The 23,242-nt window shown below is 41.8% G+C and overlaps 1 protein-coding gene across 1 annotated transcript in view; it reads right to left on the bottom strand.

Moving 5' to 3' along the window:
- The window catches only part of Ptpn13 (protein tyrosine phosphatase non-receptor type 13), a 176,285-nt gene that overhangs the window by 76,566 nt on the left and 76,477 nt on the right, over positions 1-23,242 (bottom strand). The window contains exons 7-9 of the mRNA XM_021162112.2: positions 21,217-21,762; positions 6,816-6,911; positions 5,664-5,745 (exon numbers count right to left, since the gene is read on the bottom strand). Of these exons, the coding sequence (XP_021017771.1) occupies positions 5,664-5,745; positions 6,816-6,911; positions 21,217-21,762 (724 nt within the window). The remainder of the gene's footprint in view (positions 1-5,663; positions 5,746-6,815; positions 6,912-21,216; positions 21,763-23,242) is intronic.

Below are 23,242 nucleotides of genomic sequence, written 5' to 3'. Positions count from 1 at the left end.
AAAAAAAAAAAAAAAGGAATGTAAATATCTACTTATTTTTTCTAAAGACTGTTTATTTTTAATTACTGTATATATTTGTGTCCTTATGTGAGTTTATGTAGACCACATGTGTGCGCGTCTCTGTGGGGGCCAGGAGCACTAGACCTCCTGCACTGGAGTTACAGGTAGTTGTGAACAGTCTAATATGGGTCCTAGAACTGAACCTGAGCCAGTATTATACAGTGTGGCATGATAAGAGAAATAATATATAAAATCTTTTATAAATTTTGTATCTATTTATATATAATAGTCATTATATATGTTTGTCCAGTTCCCGATAAAATAATAGTAATGTTTTGTAATTTCCCGCGAAAAGAGTGATCAGAGAATCTTTGTTTTGATATTTGGTCTTTGAATCTAGTTCCTATCACTTTTCCTAGATGAGGAGAGGAGGGGAGAGGGAAGAGGGTGGGAGAGGAGAGGGGGAGGGGAGGGGAGGGGAGAAAACCAGACTGATTGCCTGTGGAATGAGACTTCCATCAACACTCCTAGTTCCTCCTGAGGAGCGCCCCAGGGTCCTCAGAAGAAGTGCCCTTCCGGTAGCTCTCTCGGCCGGGGGGGCTGTTTTCTTTCCATAGATCTAGGCCTTGAAGGTCACTGACATTCTGCTTGTGTTGTATTTTCATCTGTGTGAGCAGATGTGGTCAAGTGGGTGAAGGTCAAAGGTCAGCCTCAGGCACCGTTCCTTAGGAGATGTCTGTCTTGTTGTTTCAGACACAGAGGACAGAAACTGAGCTTGGCTGATTTATCAAGGCCAGCTGATCAGTGAGCTTGGATCTGCCTGTGTCTGCTCCCCAGAGATCCAAGCATGTGCCACCCTGGCTTTTGTCAGGGATCCTAGGGACAGAACTCAGGTCCTGAGCCCGAACTGCACTTTGCCCATCCATCCCGTTAAGTGCGAGACAGGACAACACCTGCTCATGTCCTGGGTGTTTTCCAATCTGCTTCTCCCTCCCTCCCTCCCTCCCTTCACTAACAATGCGAGTCTCCCATCACCACTCATGGTTATGGTGTGTGGATCTGGGGAGTCTTCTAACCTTCTGACCACCTCTCTTCTTCAGCAGGCGACCATGTAGCCTCCAGAAGTCACGGCTTCCATATATATGTTCTTCCATGTTCTCTATCATCTTACTTTGTTCACTGTGCTCCAGCCTCCCTGGTCAGGTAAGTCACTGACGTATATTGGCTCAAGGCATGGCCATTCTTCCATTACTCTCCTCTTGCCCTACCTGGTGTGGAGCCTAAGGTCCGTCTTTGCAATCATTCTTTGTGTACAACCTCATCAGCTAAGTACAGAGCCAGGCTCCCTGACCTCCCAGGGCCCTCGTCAGCATGGGCTGTCTTGTCTTTTAAAGCTTCAATCCTCTCTCCTCCTCTCACTAGATGGCTTTTCCTTATTCTTCTCACTAAAACAAAGAGTAATGCAAGTGCCCTACTTGGATATTAACATACACTTTTGGTTTAACATTTTCTTTCTTTTTTATTGGATATTTTCTTTATTTACATTTCAAATGTTATCACCTTTCCTGGTCCCCCCCCCCAAACTCCTATTCCATCCTCCCTCCCCCTGCTTCTATGTGGGTGTTCCTTCACCCACCCACCCACTCCTGCCTCCTTGTCTTCAATCCCCCTCCACTGGGGCATCTACCGAGCCTTCATAGGACCACGGACCTCTCCTCTCATTGATGCATGACAAGGCTGTCCTCTGCAAAATATGCAGCTGGAGCCATGTGTACTCCTTGGTTGGTGGCTTAGTCCCTGGGATCTCTGGGGTAGGGTGTCTGGTTTTTTGCTATTGTTGTTCTTCCTATGGGGTTGCAAACCCCTTCAACTTCTTCAGTCCTTTCTCTAACTCCTCTATTGGGGACCCTGCACTCAGTCCAATGGTTGGCTGTGTGCATCCACCTCTATTTGTAAGGCTCTGGCAGGGCCTCTCAGGAGACAGCTATATCAGGCTCCTATCAGCATGCACTTCTTGGCATTCAGAATAGTGTCTCGGTTTGGTAACTGTATATAGGATGGATCCCCAGGTAGGGTAGTCTCTGGATGGCCTTTCCTTCAGTCTCTGCTCTACACATTATCTCCATATGTGCTCCTGTGAGTATTTTGTTTTCCTTCTAAGAAGGACTGAAGCAGGTTCAACATTTCTAAACCAAAGCCATTTTACTTTCTTCCTGTGTCTGTCCTTGCAATTATTTACCATTTGCTAAGGACACAATCTTAAGAGTCATCCTTATTTCTCCTTCCTTATAAACTACCAATCTCATTTGCATTGAATCCTGAAGGGATAGCCCATAAGAGCCACATCTGGATTGCCTCCAGCAGTGACTGTCTGTGCCGTCTAAGCTACCTACTTTCCAACTGCCATTCTGGTCTTCACATCATGCAACAGACACTGCAATGCTAAGTTGCATCTTGCCTTTTTGTGCCTTCAGTGATCCATGGCTTCCCTAACGTGTAGAGTCCTTAGCATCTGTGACATGCTCACCCACTGGAGCCCTGATTTCTTGGCCACTGTCCCTAGTGTACAACGTCCTTTATTCATTTTGTTGTGGGCACACTGCTTTTTCACTATTACAGGAAAGGTGACATGTCTCCCTCTCATTAATGAAGAATGTTATTGCTGTGATGGAACGCCATGACCAAAAAGCCAGGTGGGAATAGTCTATCACTGAAGGAAGTCAGGACAGGAACTCACACAGGGTAGGAAGCTGCAGACAGGAGCTGGTGCAGAGGTCATGCAGGGTGCTGCTTCCTGGCTTGCTACCATGGCTTGCTTACTCTACTTTCTTATAGAACCAAGGACCACAGTCCAAGAATGGCATCACCCACAATGGGCTGGGCCTTTCGTCATCCATCACTAACTAAGAAAATGCCTTATAGGCTTGCCTCCAGCCTAGTCTTAAGGAAGCATTTTTTTTTTTTTAAATTGAGGTTCCCTCTTCTCAGATTACTTTGGCTTGTGCCAAGCTGACATAAAACTACCCAGCACCCTCCCCTACTTCAGCGCCTCTGTATCTGAACACCCCTCCCACTCCTTCACTTGAATTTTATACTCAGTGTCACCCCTTGAGGGACACCTCCTCTGAAAACACTAGCACATAAGGCAGGATCCAGAACCCACTCTCTGACATGCCTGCTGCCCTGCGGGAGTGTTGTTGCCCTCTTCCAACTGTCTGAGGGCCAGCTCTCAAATCTAGTAATCCCTAGGGTGAGCCGTGCTTGTGTGAGCCTTGCTTATATGTATTTCGCAGCTCTGCTTCTGGTACCTCAAAGTATCTGGTATATGGTGAATGCCCAGCAGCCACTGAGTGAATGAGTAAATGTGTTTCTGTAATTTACCTCACCCGGAGTCAAAAGCAGGAAGAACTTGAGTCTTTGCATTGTAACTCAAATAATACATTTCATTAAGCAGATTTCATTAACTAGAACTAAACTTAACAGTAAAAAAGACTTATCAGTTTATCTCTTTCAATATAGATGTAAAACATTTCATTAAGAACCGAAGCATTTGAGATATAAAAAACAAAACAAAACAAAAACAACAGAAAGACAAAAACAAGCTCCAGATCTAGACAAGTATCTCATTGCTGGAGAATGAGTGTCTTATCTGCTGACGCACTCGGGAAAGAAGTTTGTTAATATGCTGGGAAAGAAGGCGAGTCACCCGGACAGAGAGGCACGAGGCAGTGGGAAAAGACAATGGGTAATGGGCTAAAAGCAGGAGAAAAGGCTAAGAGATATCCTTTATAAACAGCTCTCAGTATATTTTTTAGTCACTAAAAGACACTTTTGATAGCTTAGAAATTAGTCATCCTGCCTGCCTCGCCTGACACATCATTTCCAGTTCATGTCTTCCCCACACCACAGCAGAAATCAGAGCAGTCACTGGCTTTGTTTCGCCATTTTACTCTAGCTGAAGGGAATGGAAAACTTCTCATAAGGAAGCATGCATGCAACATGCAAAACTACAGTGCTACACGGAGAACTCATCAGGAGCTCCTGGCCCACAGCCAGGAGAGCCTACACTGCCTCTATAGGAACTTGGGCAGTACGGTAGTCGACATGGACTTTCATGGGCAGGAGAGGGGAGTCCAGCAGTTTCCATGTGACGACATGTGCACACTGTAGACCACTCTGCCCCAGACTTCTCTCCTCCACATTTATATCTACTTTAGTTGCTGTGAACACCAGATAAAGCCTCTTCCCTAAAGACAGTTTACCCTTACAACACGGGTTAGCAAATTAAGGTGGCCCCCATGTTCACATTTCATTACAAAAAATTCAGAGCGTCAAAACTACGTCTCTTGTGACTCATGGGTTTCAGATTCTTTATTGAGAAGACGGACACAGTTTCCAAGATGACTTATTTTGAAGAAATGTGTCCTGAATTAAGAGGCTGCAATCTTGAGTCAATGCACAATCCCCATGTTCTCTCTAGTTGTTATCTTTCTTCCTTCTCTTACTGAAACTACAAAGGGCTGATTTAATTTTTCTAAATCGGACATATAGAGGAGGAAATTCTACAAACTTCTCCCTCAGGCCAGTACTGACTGTAAGGTAATTTAGTACTGGCTTCTTACTGCTCATCCCAACGCTGTGGCTTCATCAAGAAAGCATGTAATATTGAGTACAGAACTACAGAAATAATAAAGAGTCCATCATAACAAAGTAGTAATTAAAATGGCATTATGTAAACAGAAAATTATTTTCTACAAAGAAAAAATATTACAGGTATTTAAAAGAAGTGAAAGAAAAGAATGTGGGCCACTAAGTAGTAATTTTTTAGTATATGAGCTTGACTGTCTGAACCATAGCCATGAATAACTGCTGTAACCACACCACTAGGATCACATGGTCTATTAACAGTTTACAGGTATGGACACTGCCTGGCATATTCATTAGCTAAGGGACAGATAGTTGAAATTTTCCAGATGATTCTCCTATCATCAGAAGCACCTGCAGTCAACAGTGAGTTTAGAGTCTGCACGCTTAGGAAATACACTTTCAAGCCAACTTTGGATGTCAAGTGTCACCTTAAAAATCTGAACTCAGCACTCTGCGTTCCGGCCAGGCAGCTGTGTGCATGTGGCGGTGATATACATCAATACACCTAGCACTTGTTCTTTCAGTTTAAACAAAGCAAAGTTTACGTAACTGTAGCACAACTGCCCCAGATCTAGCACACACAGGCACTTACATTTCATAAGAAACTTGTTAAGTATTCCAGTATGGACATGGACGCTACATAACTCCAAACAGGCATTAGAATATGCCAGAGCAGCTCTGTAAGCCAACCAGTGAGCCAATAATTAACTTCTTACTTGATAGCTCACATTGTAGTAATCTAATTATTCATTCAACCACTTCACCCTGAATACCTGAGCCTGCCCCAGCCTTTCAAGGTACAGATCAAATATTCACATTTTAGAAACAAAGGTTTACTGTTTTCACAGATTTTTAGTGCCATGCCTTTAACCTTGATTGTTATATCCATTCGCACTGACAATTTAAGAAGTCACGTGCCAGCTGTAATTAATGAGAACCAAACCAAACAAGGAAGAAGCAAACAAATACAAAACCAACCACCTGAGACGAGCAACCAGTGCTCTCCAAAGCCATACCTTGGTCGTGACTGACCAGTTTCATCTACTCCGGGAAGACCACTGCTGGATTCGAACCTCTTGGAAGCTTCACTTTTTCTTACTAATTGTGAATAAAAATATAATAATAGCAGAAGTGTTAAAACTATGAAAGCGACCTCATCTAAAACTCAGGCACTTAGTGACGAAGGTAACTTACACAACTCACAATCGTGTACACAGATGAAGGACAGGGTATACAAGTCTTTTGAGGTCGGGTCATGTTAGTTTTTGTTGTTGCTGTTGATTTGTTTCTTTTTGAGACAGGGTTTCTCTGTGTAGTCCTGGATGGCCAGGAACTTGCTTTGTAGACCAGGCTGGCCTTGAACTCACAGAGATCTGTTTGCCTCTGCCTCCTCAGAACTAGGATTAAAGCTGTGTGCCCCATGTCAGGCTAGTCATGGTAAGTTTTAAACACAGTGACTTCCTTCATATAAGATGGAATGCTATCATTGTTTTATGAAACTTTTATTATTTGATAGAACACCTTTAAAAGGAAACATTTTGCAATCTTAACATTTTGACAACTTTTGTTTAAACTGTGGTGTTTTTGTTATTGTGTCTTGGTTTTCTTTTTTTTTTTTTTTTTATAAAATCTCAATCATTTATTTTACCAAGGCAGACTGAGCAGCCAGCTGTTGGGGTGAAAGCCTGCTAGCTCAGAGAAAGCACCCAGATGACCTTCCTCCTCAACTGACATCCCCACAGACAATCCATGTAAAACAAAATAAAACAAAACAACCAAAACACAAAAGCAAACAACAACTTCCTCCAAACTGAATGTCCCTCCCTTCTACTTCCTGTGTGTCTCTCTATCCATCCTCCTGACTCCCTCTTACTCTCTATGGTTTTTTCTTAGACATACTACATTCACTTCCTATCAACTGGTTGCTTGCTGTCTCTTGACCTATGGTTGACAGGTTATTTAATCCTGTTTACAATATTCAAGCATTAAATTCTTGGGTTAAAGGTGTGTACTAAGGCTGAGCTACACCACAACTAAAAACCAGTTTCATCTAGTAAGTAATACAATCTTGGGTTCACAGTGTAATCAAATAGGCTACAGCATTAAGTAACATTAAAAAACAACAGTTTCTTCAAAAGGATACTTTGCCCGCATCAGATGACACTTACCTTGTCTGAAGTCTGATTCCGAGGAAATAACAGATGGGCTTTCACTGGAAATACTAAAGATATCGCTGTGGTAAGTTTTGTATCTTCGAACTGGCTCTAAAAGAATTTTTAAAAATGAGATAGTTTATTAGCAATGCCACACATTTTTTTAAAAAAACATCATATTCAATCTTGGATGATTAGAACTTTTATATATTACTTTAAATTTACCACTCACTAGACTGACTGTATCTGAAAAATGAGAAATGAGGCTCTACTGTTAAGGTGCTCTGCATATGGGTTCGGAGCATCTGCTCCAAAACAAACTGCCTAGATTTGAATACCAGTAAGTAGAGTTCAAGGTCTCGGTGACTCAGCCCAAAAAAGGGGGGGGGGGGCCGCTATAGCAACAGTGCATACGGTTACTCTGAGAATTAAATTAATAAACACTCAGTTCTTACAGGAGCAATATTCATGGCAGATTTTAGGATGCCACATGTAGTTTTCTGTTAGGTGCTTACTATAAGGGATCAAACACGCAAGAGCACAGTCTAAGAGACTTTACCATATAGGAGAGGTAAGTACAAAACTACACAGTGCAAGACAGGATGTTCACTTATGCAAGAGTGAGGAGAGCGGAGTCAAGACAGCCTCCGACTCAGATGTGTTCAGAGAGTGTGCCTTGCAAGGGGCTAAGGCCTAAGAGGCAAGCACAGACTAACACTGAAATCCTGCTTTTAAAAAATCCTTTTTTGAATGTTTATGTGTATGAGTGCTTTGCCTGCATGCACGAGAGTCTAGAAGAGGGCATTAAATCCTCCGGGAACTGGAGTTATATAGACAATCTGTAAACTGCCACTTGAGTGCTTAGAATTGAATGAGGGTCCTCTGAGAGAGCCGGCGCTCTTAACTGTTGAGCCATCTCTCCAGACTCCACATCCTGTTTGCTACATACTTCTGTCCATGCCCTCCGCATCCCCTCTGTCTCTGTACTATCCAGCTATGATCTGCCACAACTCTGGTTCTTCGTCCTCACTGTCCCTGCAGTGGGCATTATCCATCCCTTTGTCCTGTGGGGATGCTATCCATCATAAGACAGTTTCTAATTTCTTCATGTTGCTACTCAAAGACTGTATCCTCCATTCCACACTAAATAAAAACAGTGGCTCTTTGTATTTTGAGACTGGACTCTGGTGAGACTCTACGTGAAAGTACAAAGCTTTGTTCACAGTCACAAACTCATTTCACAAAAATTTGCATTGAAATTTAATAAACTCATATAGCAAACTCATCACCACATTCTTCCTCTATATCACCAAACCTGTTGCTGGGTAGTCCTTAGGCACTTCCTGAAAGTGCATGCTGGGTAGTCCTTAGGCACTTCCTGAAAGTGCATGCTGGGTAGTCCTTAGGCACTTCCTGAAAGTGCATGCTGGGTAGCCCTTAGAAACTTCCTGGAAGTGCATGCTGGGTACCACCCGTGTTCCTCTTATCTGAAATGCCCCCACCCCCTTTGATGTTTCAGCTTTTCCTTATCCCTCTGTAAACTAAGCCCAAAACGGACATTTCCTTTTGCTTAATTACCTGTTGTGCCTCCATCCCTGCCGGCTCTCTTACTAAGCCACTAGACAAGGTCTTTCACAAAAACAGGTGAGCTTCCTCTTACATCCGCATAGCCCCAGTGTACAGCAAGCACAGCACACTTGCTGAGACAATGAATGAAAACAAGGGTTGCAGAAAGGGGACCTTTAAAAGAGTCAATTTTCGTTGCACAAACAGAATGGAAAGGTCAGGAGGAGGGATGGTAAGGCGTGACAAGGCCATGTACGCTGTCTCCGTGCGTTTGGAGGTGAGCAAGCCTTTGGCGTGCACAGACTCTTCATGTTCTCAGATGGTTTTCAAAAAGCCCATTTGTGAAATTGCAGGTGTTTGTCAGAGAGACTGATGGGAAATGTGCCAGGGATAGAAAAGATGGAAAATCACAAGGGGGAGGCTCCACAGAAAGGAAGCATGTTCTTCTTCATAGACATGGAGGGCAGAGAATAAGGTAAAAATAAACAAAGGAAGAGGAGGAGACCTCAAGCTGCTGATGCGAGAGCATCACCTGGTGATAAAGAGCTAGTCATGTCCTGGGAGCATGGTGGCTAGAATCCTGATCCCAGGGACACGTTATCCTGTGACTGTGATGGACAGCGAACCCCACGGGGAATCTTCATGTGGCCCTAGAGCTAGGATGCATAAATTTTAGTAGGGCTTAATTGTCTTGTTTGTGCTAGAAGGTGTTCAAGAGACATTAAAAGGAAAATGGAGTTAATGAATAATGGAGTGGTTACAGGGTACCACAAGAGCCAAGCTTGCGGAACCAGGAGTGAAATGCTGGAAATGAGAGGGAAGAGGGATGGGCAGGCAGGCAGGTAGGCAGGTAGAAAGACAGACATACTTAGACAGAGAGAAAAGCAACAACTTTAAAGAAAAGAAAGAAAAACAGAGGACTGGCCATAAACTAACTAAAAAGAAAATTCCTAGGATAATAGTAATCTGAAGAACAGGGCATACTACAGCCGATGAGTGCACCGTCCAGCCTTGTGTATAGTCAACGCGTGTATTAAACAATAATCAATAGAAAAAGTTTCAGAATTGGGAAGTATCTCCTAGTCCTCTGTAAATGATGGTGTTCTACTACAGGGAAATCTCATGTTAAAATAAGATTTTAAATTCTCTCGTTGAATGTGAGTGTGATTTGAAAGGGCCATGGAGGAACAAAACAAACAAAACAAAACAGTAAGTTTCAATGAAAACAAGTTTCACGTGATACCATTTAATAACATAATAAACTATGTGTAAGTTAAACAGTTATGAAAGGAGAACTATTTCATTCAAAGGCACCAAAGTCCTTTTGTTTTATCATTATCAACCACTCACACTAAAATCTTGTGGAATTTTCCAGGGAACCGTAAACAAATCATAAATCCAAAGATGCAAGTTTCAGGACAGAGAAACCAGCAAGGCCAAGGAGAGGACCCAGACTGAGAGACTGTGTAGTTCTGTTATCTCACAGCAGAGGAGGAAGAGCCCTGAACCTGTCCAATAAACTGACTGGAGAGGGCGCTCACATGTGAACACTGTGCCTCAGAGCAGAGCAGCTGTATATTCACTGCTTCTGGGGTATTTCTGCTGCGTGCATGCGATCGCAATTAAACTCTGAACTGAGTTCCATTTGCAAGGTCTTGTTTTGCGTCTGTGTTTCCTTTAGTTTATGGTCTCTGCTTTCTCTTTTCCTTTCAGCCAGTTCCTTCAAGAAGATGAGAACAACTCTGCTTCACCCTCCTGAAAACTTCTCATAGATGCACTCTTCTCATAGATGCACTCTCCCCTGATACCATTTGTCCATAGATGCTTTCTCAGGACCACAGGGGTGGGGGTCCACCATGTAATGAACACGCTGGAGGCCTGGCTCTCTAGAAACATTCTAGACGACTACCTTTGTCTGGCAGGGCAACTAGGGGTGTGACACAAGAGCTGTGTTAGCTGAAATGGAAGGAATTAATTCTCTAAGCTTCTTGTATTCTGCGTGTCGTCAAAGTGCTCGCAGGCACATCCTTTTTATCTAATAACGTGCTGGATATAACTAAAAATTTCCACACAATATTTTCTACTCAACCATGCTTCGAAGAAAAGGTCTCTAATCAGATTAAAGCTCTAAGCCACAATTTACCAGATAGTCATGCTTACAGCGGAAGCAAAAAGCTTTGACCTTTGTAAGCACGCACTTTCCCTCTCTACATTAAATGCTACTACTACCAACCACTTCAGAAATGTAAAATTACACGTCCTTCGTTGAGGCCATCTGACATGAAATGGAGAAGCCCATGCTCCACCTTACAGTCCACTTGGGCCACAACACTTCTTGGCTCAGTGATGATCTACATACATAGAAGTTTCAGTCAGTGCTGACCAGAAAAATGCAGGTCTCATTCTCTGTTCTGGTCAGTACCAGGCAGGTAGGACATATTGTTTGGTAAAGCTTCCTAGCATCATTGGACATTTTGTTTTTAAAAGACACAATGCTACTAATATTTATCTGTTTCTTTTTGGGATATTTGAGACAGGGTCTCTCTCTATAGCCCTGGATGTCCTCAGACATACAGAAGTATGCCTGCCTTATAAGTGGTGGGATTAAAGGCATGTACCACTGCAAATGGAGGTGTTTTCTTTCCATATCTCAGTGTGTAATTCTTGCACTCAGGATTTGGTTCAGGTCCTAGGACTGTAGTATTAATTGGGTAATTAAGAAAAAAGCTCAATTATGATGACATTTCCCAAATATATAGAAAAATAAACAAGATAAATGTCATAAACACATTTCTCAATACCAACTAGAATTTAACTGGTATCAGACCATTTTATGTTTGTGTACTATGTGCACATGCCTATGTATGTGCGCATATGCATGTATTTGCTCATAGACACATGTATGTGCTCACCTGCACAGATGCCTATAGAGGCCAGAGCTTAGGGATCTGGGTAGGCTCGTATCAGTACGCCTATAGATCTGCCTGTCCTCACTTCCCCGGTACTAGGATTGTTGGTGTGCAATACCATGTCCTGCTTCTGTTTGGGTTCTAAAGACTGAAATGAAATTGTCATGTGTGCCCCCCAAACATTTAATTTAGCAACTGAGCTACATTCCTAAACCTTAACCCACTTCTAAAGCCCCAAAAGATCCTTTTAAAAACATATTTACAGAATACTACAAGGTCTTCTGAATAATAAAAATAGTGATCATATGCGATGAACCCACAATATACACATCTAAAAATACACTCTATAAGATTCCCACGTGCCCAAAACGTTTATCACAGTTTTCCTGGTGTAGTGGGGAAACTCTGTGCTCTTGCCATTATGACTGAAGAATGTATTCACCTTTGGTGGGTTAAACTACTCTCTATACCTCATTTGTTGGTTTATATATTTTTTTATCTGCTATTAAATGTGCACAAAAAACCTTCAGTCAAGAAACTGGTACAGAAGGGTCTATTTACTCCGGACTATCTCATTCTTCAGAGAACTGTATCTATGGCTATGGGTGTGCGGTTTTCAGACGCAGTAGATGAAGTCCTACAAGTCATCACAGTGTCAGGAGCACTGAAAAGCACATGGCGAGATCAAAGTCACCCAACTGTGCTCCCCTTGCCCTCCCGCAAACACACACGCGCGCACACACACACGCTCCAAAATCATCTGTACAGTAGGAAACACTGGAACCAATAGGCATTAAAGAAGAATGACTTTGAGAATTTTGGTTACATTTTGTGACACTACATACAGTACTTTTTCAAAAAGAAGAGTGTCCTGAAGAGTATTCCTCATACTACTTCAGCACGATAGGAACATCTTTTACCCTTGACTTACAGCTTCATCCTGTGAGCAGAACTGGCACCAACTCTATGGTCACACTGACTTCCCTGACAGCAATTAACAAGCAGCACCTCACTCCTCACAACCAAGAGTCACAATCTCTGCTAGTGCAACAGCACACTTAGAGGCTTAGGTGCTTGAAATCATGGCATGAACTCATGAACACTGTGGCTTCAAAGTTTAGGCACCAGACTCCAAGTATGAAGACTTGCATACGATTCTGGGCTTACAGGAAGCTCTTTTGGTGGATCATTTTCACGTTAAACTAATCCAAGGCAGCACAAACTATAATACATAGTCAAGCTCCAATTACTGACACACAGAAGGTGCCCGTTCAGCCAACTCCAGCAACGGGAATCCACGTTCAGCTTGCCTTTGATATAGAACTCACATTACAATGTCAGTTTTAGAGACGATGACAACAGTGGCTGCTTTTCTAGCCCCCCTCTCTTTTTAAAAGAAAATGGCCCTAATAAGTTAAATATTTCAATTAGCAAACAGCAGAGATACACAAGTTGCCCTGCTGGGTACTCTGAACTGGATGAGCCTGTGTCTGGCTCCCCCAGGGGCCATATCTGGGCCATGCCTTATGTGGTGACTCCAAGTCCTGATCCAGGGCCATCCAGGATTCTCACTACCCAGAGTGTTTTACTTCAGTCTCAGAGTGAACAAGGAGAAGATTATCATTCCCTCCATAATTGACCAGAGAATACCACTGAATCCCATTTCCAAAGTAGCATCATGAAGTACACTAAACTTTTTTTAACAGTCACACTGCAATATATGGGTTACATTAACAAACACGTGTGTAGTACCCAATGTATGTCCAGAGCAATGATATATGCCAGGCATACAGCTGGGAACTGGAACAGATTTTTCTGAGGCTTACAATATGAGAAACAAACAAATAAGTAAGTTCAATTAAATGAATACAGGTCACTGTCCTGAACTGAGGTATCAGAGAAATATCCCAGAACTAGGCAATGCCTAAAACATTTGACAGTCTGAAGGATGGGTGGCTACACGGATGGAGGCATGAAAAATGCAAAACAGCCCCATAAGGCTTAGTTGTTAGGTAGATGGACGGGACTTTCTCATATTATACATATGCAGAATGCATGGGAGGTTCCTTATGCATCTTATATATAAGTGTGTAAGAACACATTCCTTTATGTCCTTCTCTGCACACACAGAAGGGAAGGCAGTTATAGAAAGGGAATGGGAAAGAAAAGAAGAAGAGGCAGACAGTTTGAGACTGGAGACAAAGCCTAAAGGATAAGGCAGGGAGAGAGGCAGGGGCGACCTTAGCCTCTGCCTATGACAGAACACTATAAAGGGACAGAAGTACTTGGAAGAAACACAACTGCGTACAGATTAAAACTGCTGGATCTCAGCTGGTTTAGTACTGAGATCACTCAACTGTACAGCAAGTTAGAGGCTGGCTCTGGCTAAAACAAAACAAAACAAAGAAAAACCCCAAACAGAACAAAGCAAACAAAGAAACAAATAAATTGCTGGATCTTATATATTGTGATGAACTGTTGCTGGCAAGAGTCATCTGTAACATATATATTTAAGATCTACCTGTCTGTCAGCCTCTGCGTGTGTGCCCAAGCCAAATGGAGTCTCTAAGTGAAGGGCTCTATGGCTAGAGTTGCCTTCTAACAAAAAGAGTTTGTTTTGTTTTGTCACTGTTTTGGTAGATCCAAATCTAACATTTTGTTATTAGCCATATAGAGTCAAGAAAGTTTGCATTTGTACTGATCCTTTTTGTTTGAAAATATTTTTTCCATTTTATAAATTAATAGAAATATCTATGGTCAATTTACTGTGACTTATACCGAAGAGTAATTGTTGCTATCCTCCCTCCCCAACAAATGCTTCTAATAGCAGTCTCCCACAAAATTATATAGGTACACCGGACTACGGTGGCCCCTGGCCCATGTGGCTGTGTCAAAAATATAAACCAGTTTCTCAGCTGCATCAGGCACACAGCTGATGCAGACTAGCCTCATATGGCTCTCAGCTATAAAGGCAGAAAGCATGCAGACACAGTATCTCCTGCACTTAATAGTCCTCCATGATGCCAGTCCCGTGAAGCACTTCACACCCTTTGTTCTTTCCAACCAACATGTTGATTCATCCTCAATAGTGTGCTTCAAATGTGCAGCATCCACTTGTACCTGGATGGCTCTAATAATAATGCCACTGGTATCTAAGATCCATGGGCCACTTACTAATAAGGTCATTGGTATCTAGAATCCATGGGCCACTTGCTATTAATGTCACTGGTAACTAGAATCCAAGAGCTAGTTACTAATAGTGTAACTTTCCTGCTTACTGGCAATTACTTCTGTGGAACGGTTACCAATGCAATAGAGGCTTACAAATGGTTTGAGATAACAATCTCTCTCCTTTCCCTTTCTCTCTCTCTTCTCCTTCCTTCCTTCCTTCCTCCCTTCCTTCCTTCCTTCCTTCTTTCAAAAGACCAAAGGTCTTAATGCTGAAAAGACACAATATCTAATGTTTAGGTAGACTGGTGGCACAGCTCACTAACTAAATAATATCTAGGTGCCATTTTAGAAGAAAATTGTCTTATCTACCCTTGTTATGTTTTATGCCAACTGCAGTGGAACCCTGACCGTCGTCGGAACCTCACCCTCCTGTGTCTTTATCAGTCTCATAGTGAAAAATTCATAATTATGAATGGTAATTACAACACACGAGACGTTTGTCAGAGAGTCCTAGTGACAACCAGACAACTTCACAGCTATGAAGACCAAGTTCAGAAAATAGAAATGAAAACATTCTGGCACTAAGGAAGAAAGACCAAAGCAGCGGCCTTCTGCTGAAGTGAAGACATAAGCCTGGGGATGGAGCTCCAGCAGACGCCCCGGCAGAGGACTGAAGTTGGGCTCCCAGCGCCCATGTGGCAGCTCACAACTACCTGAAACCTCTGTTTCAGGAGATCCGGTGGACTCTTCTGGCCTCAGCAGGCACTGCACACATGTGCTACATATATACACATGCTGACAAAACACTCAGACATAAAGGGAAATAAAGCTTAAAACCCGTTGATTTGTGTTTTGTGTGTGTGTCTTATGTGCGTGTGAATCTGTGCATCATGCGCATGCATGTCCACCAAGGAAAAGATGGTGTTAGATCCCCTGTACCTGGAGCTACATTTGCATGTCATCATGTGGGCATTTGGAAATGGGTCCTCTGGAGGAGCAGCAAGCAGTGAGCCATCTCTCCAGCTCACTCTTTTAAAAAATGAATTAGCAGTAAAGAATGTACCATCAAATTTAAAACTGTTTTTTAATCACAGAGCCCTTTCCCTTCTGTCTGGCTTCCTTGTAGAGCTATCTGAAAGCTTAAGTGTTGTCCTAACATCGATAACTTATAGTCCTTGAGCTTTGACTATAATTTCATCGGATCTTTGTTGAGTCTAACATTCTCATTGTTCCCAGAGACGCTGGAGTACACAGTGAGACACAGCATCTGACAGGTCCTTTCTTTGTTGCTTCAGTGCAGGTCTAGCCCCTGATACTCCTCCATGGTAGCACCTCACCGAATACCCATGACAGGAGAGTAAGGGTCTCAGCTCTGGCACAGGAGGGCAACTTGCAGACAAAACCCAATCTCCTTCCCACCATTCCTTTTCCAATGCTATCTTGTGCCATTATATTACAATGTATATACCTTTGGAGAGACAGTCCTTTGTCCCAGGCAGTAACAACTCTTTTTTGTTTGTTTGTTTTTGTTTTTCAAGACAGGGTTTCTCTGTGTAGCCCTGGCTGTCCTGGAACTCACTCTGTAGACCAGGCTGGCCTCGAACTCAGAAATCCGCCCGCCTCTGCTTCCCGAGTGCTGGGATTAAAGGCGTGGGCCACCACGCCCAGCTCAGTAACAACTCTTAACAATGTATCTGGTCTTTCTTCCTGAAATCTGGGTGAGCAATGGAAGATTCTTATGTTTAGGTTCAAGAAGCTCAGATTCAAAACAGCTTGACTGTAAAGAATGCATCATGTATCTCTTTTGGCAAATCACTTTTATTTATTTATTTATTTATTTATTTATTTATTTAAGCCTTGGGCAATGAGCTGAGAGCCGAATATACCCAGACTCTTTGTGGCTGCAAACTCCACAGGCGAGCTGAATGGCCAACATCAGCTAAGGTGCTATGGAGCTGACTGAGGTAAAACCCCTTTCAGGAGCTGACTGAGGTAAAGACCCCTTTCAGGAAGACAGCTCTGCACCAGAGAAGCGCTGCAGTTGAAGATTCCTGTGTGGATTGTCAGTTCAGCGATCTTCCTTGCAACACCAACAGAACAAACTAAATGTGGCAACTTCATTTCTGTTAGGTTGTTTAAAATCATTTTTATGTTTATGTTTCAGTCATTTAAATCACTTTTCTTTGGGGGTGCCAGGGATCAAACTTAAGGTGGACCACTATCCCCAGCCCCAAGAATTTTTTTTTCTTTTAAGTGAACTAACAGTAGAAAATCTCTAGCCAGAACTGTGGAAATCCGTGGAAATAACCATCCTCCAATTCGGGAACTGTGAAAATCCATGAGAGGAAATAACCACCCTCCAGTTGACAGAAACTCAGTCACCAGTCAGATCTGGGATACTGAGTATGCTATTAAAGCCCAAAACAGTGTTTGAATGAAGATGCACTTTAAGATGTCATCTAATCCTAAAATTACTGAAATCCATTAGCAGCTGTCAGTTTCAAGATCACAAAAGACTGAATAGAGTATTTTAAAATTACCTAAAATATGAATATTTACAGAAGAAATACACAAATATACATAGTGTGTACATTAGTGACACAGACTGTTCTGCCTGGCTTATCACACATAAAGCCCCTATTTTCGTAAGGATTCAGTGAGACAAACAGGATTCATTTCTGTTCTCCTCTTTCTTTGTGCACTAGTTAAAACATCCGCTGCACTGCTGTTTGCTTAGCTAGTGTCCATTACCTCATCTGCAGAGAAACAGCACAGTTGAAAACCCATCAGCCCCAAACGAATGACTAGTAAGGATTCTTGCTTTTGAATTCTATACCTCAAATGTTCCCACAAATAATGTGCTGGTAAAGCAAGCGTGAATTACCACTACTTCTAAATATAATAATGATAGAGGATGATTCAGGATGACCTAAGTATTTGCACAACAAACCCACAGTCTTAGGTCTTGTTTATTGGGTTTTTAAATATCTTCTGGGAAACACAGGCAGGCTTTTAGTGACAGCAAATGGTTTTGGAATATTCACAGTAGAAAGATTCAGAATGGAAAATGTCCAGTTGTTAAACAATTCAAAGATGTTGTAATTTTAAAAAAGAAAGCTTTTCCTTTTTGTTTATATCCTCTAACAAACATAAAATTTCAAGATCTGGGTAGGATGTATAAGCTAGTTTTATGTTTGTATAGATAGTTATATGAATAAATAAGGTTTAAAAATACTACATATTATCTTCAAAAAATACCTGTTTGAACTCAAGTTGCATATCTGAGTTCTATTAAAGCATGATGCTACTTCATGAGACAAATAGATCACATGCTCTATGTATTTTGTTATAGGTAGTCAAATTAAAAGTTACTTATGCAAACAAAATATATTATGCTGACAACCATAGTTCAATTTATAATTTCCCATTCCATTCATATTTGATCTCTTTTAGCTCTCAAACCAAGGTTCAAATATAAATAATTTTACTAATCCATACTAATATTAACTTTCAAAATATTAAGGCAAATAATCCTTGAAAGGCAATATATAGACACTATTTTTTTTCCCTGTGTGTGTGTGTGTGTGTGTGTGTGTGTGTTGCAGTGCATACAGGCGGGTACCAAGTGTGTGTGTCTGCTCATGTGCAGGTCAGAAGAAAACAGGTACCCGCACTGCTGCTTTTCACTGGATTTTCTTAAGGCAGAGTCTCTGAACACTGGAAGCTTGCTGTTTTGGCTAAGCTGGCTGCATGTTTCGGGATCTGTAGGATTCTGCCCCCAAACTATGAGGTCACAAGTGCGTATGTTCACACCTAGCTCCTTACACAATGTTTGTTTCTGTGGATTCTGTTACTTTGTACAGAAAAAATGTTCTTACCCACTTAGCCATCTCAGATCCATGGTTTTATCATTATTATTTATTATCTATTATTATTGATATTGAGGCTCACTAGGTAGCCCTAGCTGGCCTGGAACTTACTATATAGACAGGGCTGGCTTCAAACTCACAGATCTGCCATCGTCTCCCTCCTAAATGCTGAGATTAAAAGCCTGAGATATATCCAGCTGCGTGGTTTTATTTGAATGTTCACATTAAAAAATGATTGCTCATTCTAAATGTCAGAAATACTCATCTCGACTGTGTGCAACTTCCATATCATCTGTAGGTTGTTCATTTCGACTGTGTGCATCTTTCACTCTCTGTAGGTTACACGTAAGTTTCATCTGTTTGACTGACAGCTGTCTTATTTATTCGTGAGCGCACAGGGGCTAACATAGTTTCCAAGGCACGGTCCTTTCTCTCAAGCTACAGAAGGTGCCTGCTCTGTGCTGTCACAATTGTAAAAGCTAAAACTGATAGAGTGAACAAACGTATCATTTTATTTCCCATCTCTGAAAGATTTGAAACCATTTTAGATCAAGAACACATAGCACCAGGGCTGGAGAGATGGTTTGCCAGGTAGGAGCACTGGCTGCTCCCGTAGAAGACCTGGGTTTGGTTTCCAGCACCCACATGGAAGCTCACAACTATGTGTGCCTCTGGTTCTAGGGGATTTGATGCTCTCTCCTGGTCTTCACAGTGTGCAGACACACATGAAGCACTCACACAAACATGTAAAGAATATGTCTTATTTCCTCATAAGGTGGGCTGATACTTTATACAATACATATTACACACAAGCTCACAATATCAATTAAATATCCACTATCTCCTCCATAATTCTAGATTTATTAATTAGTACTTTCTGAGTTAAAGAAAATTCTGCAATATGTCTTTTACTGAAAGAGCACATACCTTCAACTCAAGCAGCAGAAGAGCAAGCCTTCAGCAGAAAGAAGACAGTCTATGGAATGACTGTACTGAACCAACTGCCTGAGATGGCTATGAGTGTGGGGGACATGGGCAACTCTTTCGTCAAGGGTCTGCTGTGCGCACATGAGGACCTGAGTCTGGTCTCCAGCACCACGTAAAAGCCATGCTTGGGACAAGGCTTATAATAATCCTAACACTGTGTGTGGGCAGGAGGGCCTTGGCATGGGGAATGATGGAGGACAAGCAGATCTCTAGGTCTTGCTATTTAAATAGAAAGCCTTGAATCCAGAGAGAAGCCCTGACTCAGAAAACAAGGTGGTGGCTGGAGAGATGGCTCAGCAGCTATGGGCATATACTTTCTTCCAAGGAACCAAGCTGGGCTCCAATCCCCTATGTCATGTCTCCCAGCTCTAGGGGATCTGATGCCTTTGGCCTCCAGAGTACTGCACTCAAATTTACAACAGCCACACTCCCCAAATATGCACAGTGCTAAAAATCAAGGTCTGTTTTTGAGAAACTGTGGCTAGCTCCTGAAGAACACCACCCAAGGTTGATCTCTGGCCTCCAGATACACACAAATACATGTGCATCTACACACACATGAAGAAGCATCCCTCTGCACATAGAGAAGACAGTTATGTCCTTAAGTACCGTACTCCTTACTCTAAGTAGAAAGTGTTAGAAAGTGTTTTCCCAATGGCTATGACAAAGGACAATACACTTATGACTAAGAAACAAGGAAGTTACAAAGCTTTCATCATCAAATACATTCAAGATCTGGCCAGCTTGATCTATATATGGGTTCCAGGGCAGGTGTGTCTGTGTGTGGCGTGTGTGTGTGTGTGTGTGTGTGTGTGTCTGTATATAAGTTTAATTGAAAATCCACTTTTCTCTTACATACATTTATGGCAAAATAGCCACTATCCATATGTTTCACACATAACTTTATTCAATTCAATGTACTGATTTTATTTTTGTATGTGGCTTGGATATTTTGAAAACAGCTTTAACATGGAATGATAGGAACTTAACATGTGGGGCTGGAGAGATGGTTCAGTGGTTAAGAGCACTGACTGCTCTTCTGAAGGTCCTGAGTTCAAATCCCAGCAACCACATGGTGGCTCACAACCATCTGTAATAAGACCTGGCACCCTTCTCTGGAGTGTCTGAAGACAGCTACGGTGTACTTACATATAATAAATAAATCTTAATAAAAAAAAATAAAAGAACTTAACATGTGCTGGGCGTGGTGGTGCATACCTTGAGTACCAGCACTGGTGCACACAGCACAAGCAAGATTATCTCCAAGTTCCAGGCTAGCCAAAGGAGCACAGTGAGACCTTGCTATCTAACTTATAAAGTTGAGCTTACACTCTTCAAATTAAAAATGTCACGAATGGCTTATTTAATCGCGTTACCCTCATTATTTAATTAATCTATTTTAAAGGTCCATTTTAAAGGTGGCATAACTCAGACTAGGGATGAGCACCTAACTCATAGTCGTGAAAAGTCTAAACTGACTTTATTTAAATCTACACCCATAGATACCACACTTTTGGAAATGTATATCCCAAAGGTTATTTCACACCAGCTGTGCCTGTCCTCACACCCGTGTGCCCGGTCCTTCTAGCTAGCAGTCTGGAGGCCAGCTTGTACATAGCTCGCTCAATCCATGGGTTAGATCTCACCCACAGCTTCTCAGCACCAGGAGTCTCCAAAGAGACAGAACATACTCAAAGCTGCCAGACCCTTGAAGAACTCAGATTTAAAAGTGCAGAGAGGCGCCTGGGAGTATCCTGCCGCAGGGCTCTGTAGCACTCTGATAAGAGTTTTAATCAGAGAGTGAACAGAAGTGGGCAGGAGTCAATGTGACCCAGATGGCCATGGAAATTAGACTGCTGAAATGGTTTAATATTTTAATTCATTTATCTCTCAGACAAACAGAGAATCACTAACCTTCTACATTCATGGCTTCTCTCAGAACCTGAAGTTTCTTTTGTCTCTCTCGAATTCGGTCCAAAGCGCTTGATACCGCGGAGGAGGTCGGCAGTTCTCGGGTGTGGATCACCGGCTCCACCTTCTGAGGGCCAAAGATATCCAAGGCAATGCTTCCATCAGAGTACCTTCCTTCTTTTTTTCTAGGAGTGATGGACGTCCGTCCTGTCACTGTCTCAGGGTCACAGCGTTGGTACCTGCCCGTCTCTCCAGAAATGTCTCTGTCAGCTGCACAGAGCAAGTCCATGGAGGAAGCCCAGGTCTTCTTCTTAGAGAGTACATCAATTTGTGGAGTACTAGTTTTGAACTGGTAAGGGGAAGAGAAAGTCTCAGACTCTTCATGCCTGGAATTATTATCAGATGGAGTATCCTTGAGATAATCTTCCTCATCTCGTGTGTCTCTGATGGACAGAAATCCCATAGACTTACTAAGCCCTTTGTTAAGAAAGGTCTGCTGAGAGAGTGGAGCCTTGTGTATGTCTAGTGCGTCTGAAGTGCAGCTTCTTCCTGGAATGATAAGAATCTATCATGTAGGAGCAGAATCTTTAGAGAATCAGCTAGCATGTAACCCACTGCTGAGAACGGAAGTGCTGTCAGCTCCCCAAGTGACACAGTGGAGGATGGGAGACGGATGACCTCAGGGATGCCAAGGGTGGAAACATGGCCGCTGAATACATACTGAGGTGAAATCCAAGCCAGAGACACTCCATGCAATAACTCAGCCGCTGAGCTATACTGCATCACAACACCTAAGACACAGCAAGTGATGCTCACATATATTACATTTACGGAGTAGTATTTCTGTCATCAAAGGGAAATGATTTAGTTTTAAAATGAAGTCAAGTCGCTAATGGCAGCAACGTTTGTAGAACAACAATTACCTACGGAATGATTTAGGATAATATAATGCCTAAAATATGCTCTTAACTTCTAAATACTTAAACATGTGTTTCCAAAGTAAAAAGCCCTGGTATATTCCCATCTTATAAATAGGTATGTTTAACTGAAAAACAAAACTGTTTCTATTCTGTATAGAAAGAAAATTGTAATGCATGTAATTATTAAGTTCAAGATTATACTACAGATATATTTTTAGAAAACTTTAGTATATCTAAAACCCAGATCATTTCCATTGAAATTGTTAAAGAAATTGAATTTTTCACTACACATTATTATTTAGATAAAAACTAGCTGCAATACTAAATTTAGGTTCATCTTTATAGTCTGATAGTTAAAACTAGGTATTTATTCTGTTTGAGACATAACAAAAATGTCCATCCAACTATATCAATTATATAAACCCACATATTCAGTACCCAAAGTGGTATTTGTCCAGTCAATACCAGGAAAAAAAATGTAGAAAATATTTTGAAGTTACAACCTCAATAATCCTAAAACGCTGACAATTGTCTCTGGTATATTCTGTGGTTTCTCTTTGAAAACAAATATGCTATGTAATATGACTAGATCTTTCTGAGTAACAAGAAGTTGCTTGCAAATTCATTTGAAGCAATCAGTTGTCTCTTCACAGGAATGACTGTAAGCTTTAATTATTTGAAAACAAATTTACCCTAACAATACAAGTGACAAGTACATTCGTATCAGCTGATGCGATCAATAATTAACACAAACACCCTGCTGTTTGTTCTTATCTCTGTGAACGGAGCTGGTTAACTGCAACTGTGGTCAGCTTCCATATCTGAGGTACTGGAACTACAGGACGTTAGGAAACATACTACACCTCACCCAGGCAGGTCATCTAGCTTCTAATCTAAGCTGGAACGCTGTAAGTATGGCCATGTCACAGATATTTAGAGGTAAGTGAAATTTTTACACAAACCACATCCTGAAACTAATGAATTTAAAATAATTGTATGGACTGAAAAAAAGACATACTCTTGGAAGCTGACAAAATACGTATCTATTAAAAAAAAAAAAAAAAAAAAAAAAAAACTGAGAGGATCGGGGATCCCAAGCCACACATGAA

The sequence above is a fragment of the Mus caroli genome, chromosome 5 (genome assembly GCF_900094665.2).
Source record: "Mus caroli chromosome 5, CAROLI_EIJ_v1.1, whole genome shotgun sequence".
Classification (NCBI taxonomy): Eukaryota; Metazoa; Chordata; class Mammalia; order Rodentia; family Muridae; genus Mus; species Mus caroli.
The sequence above is the reverse complement of the archived record's forward strand: the minus strand, read 5'-3'. Positions and strand labels throughout refer to the sequence as shown.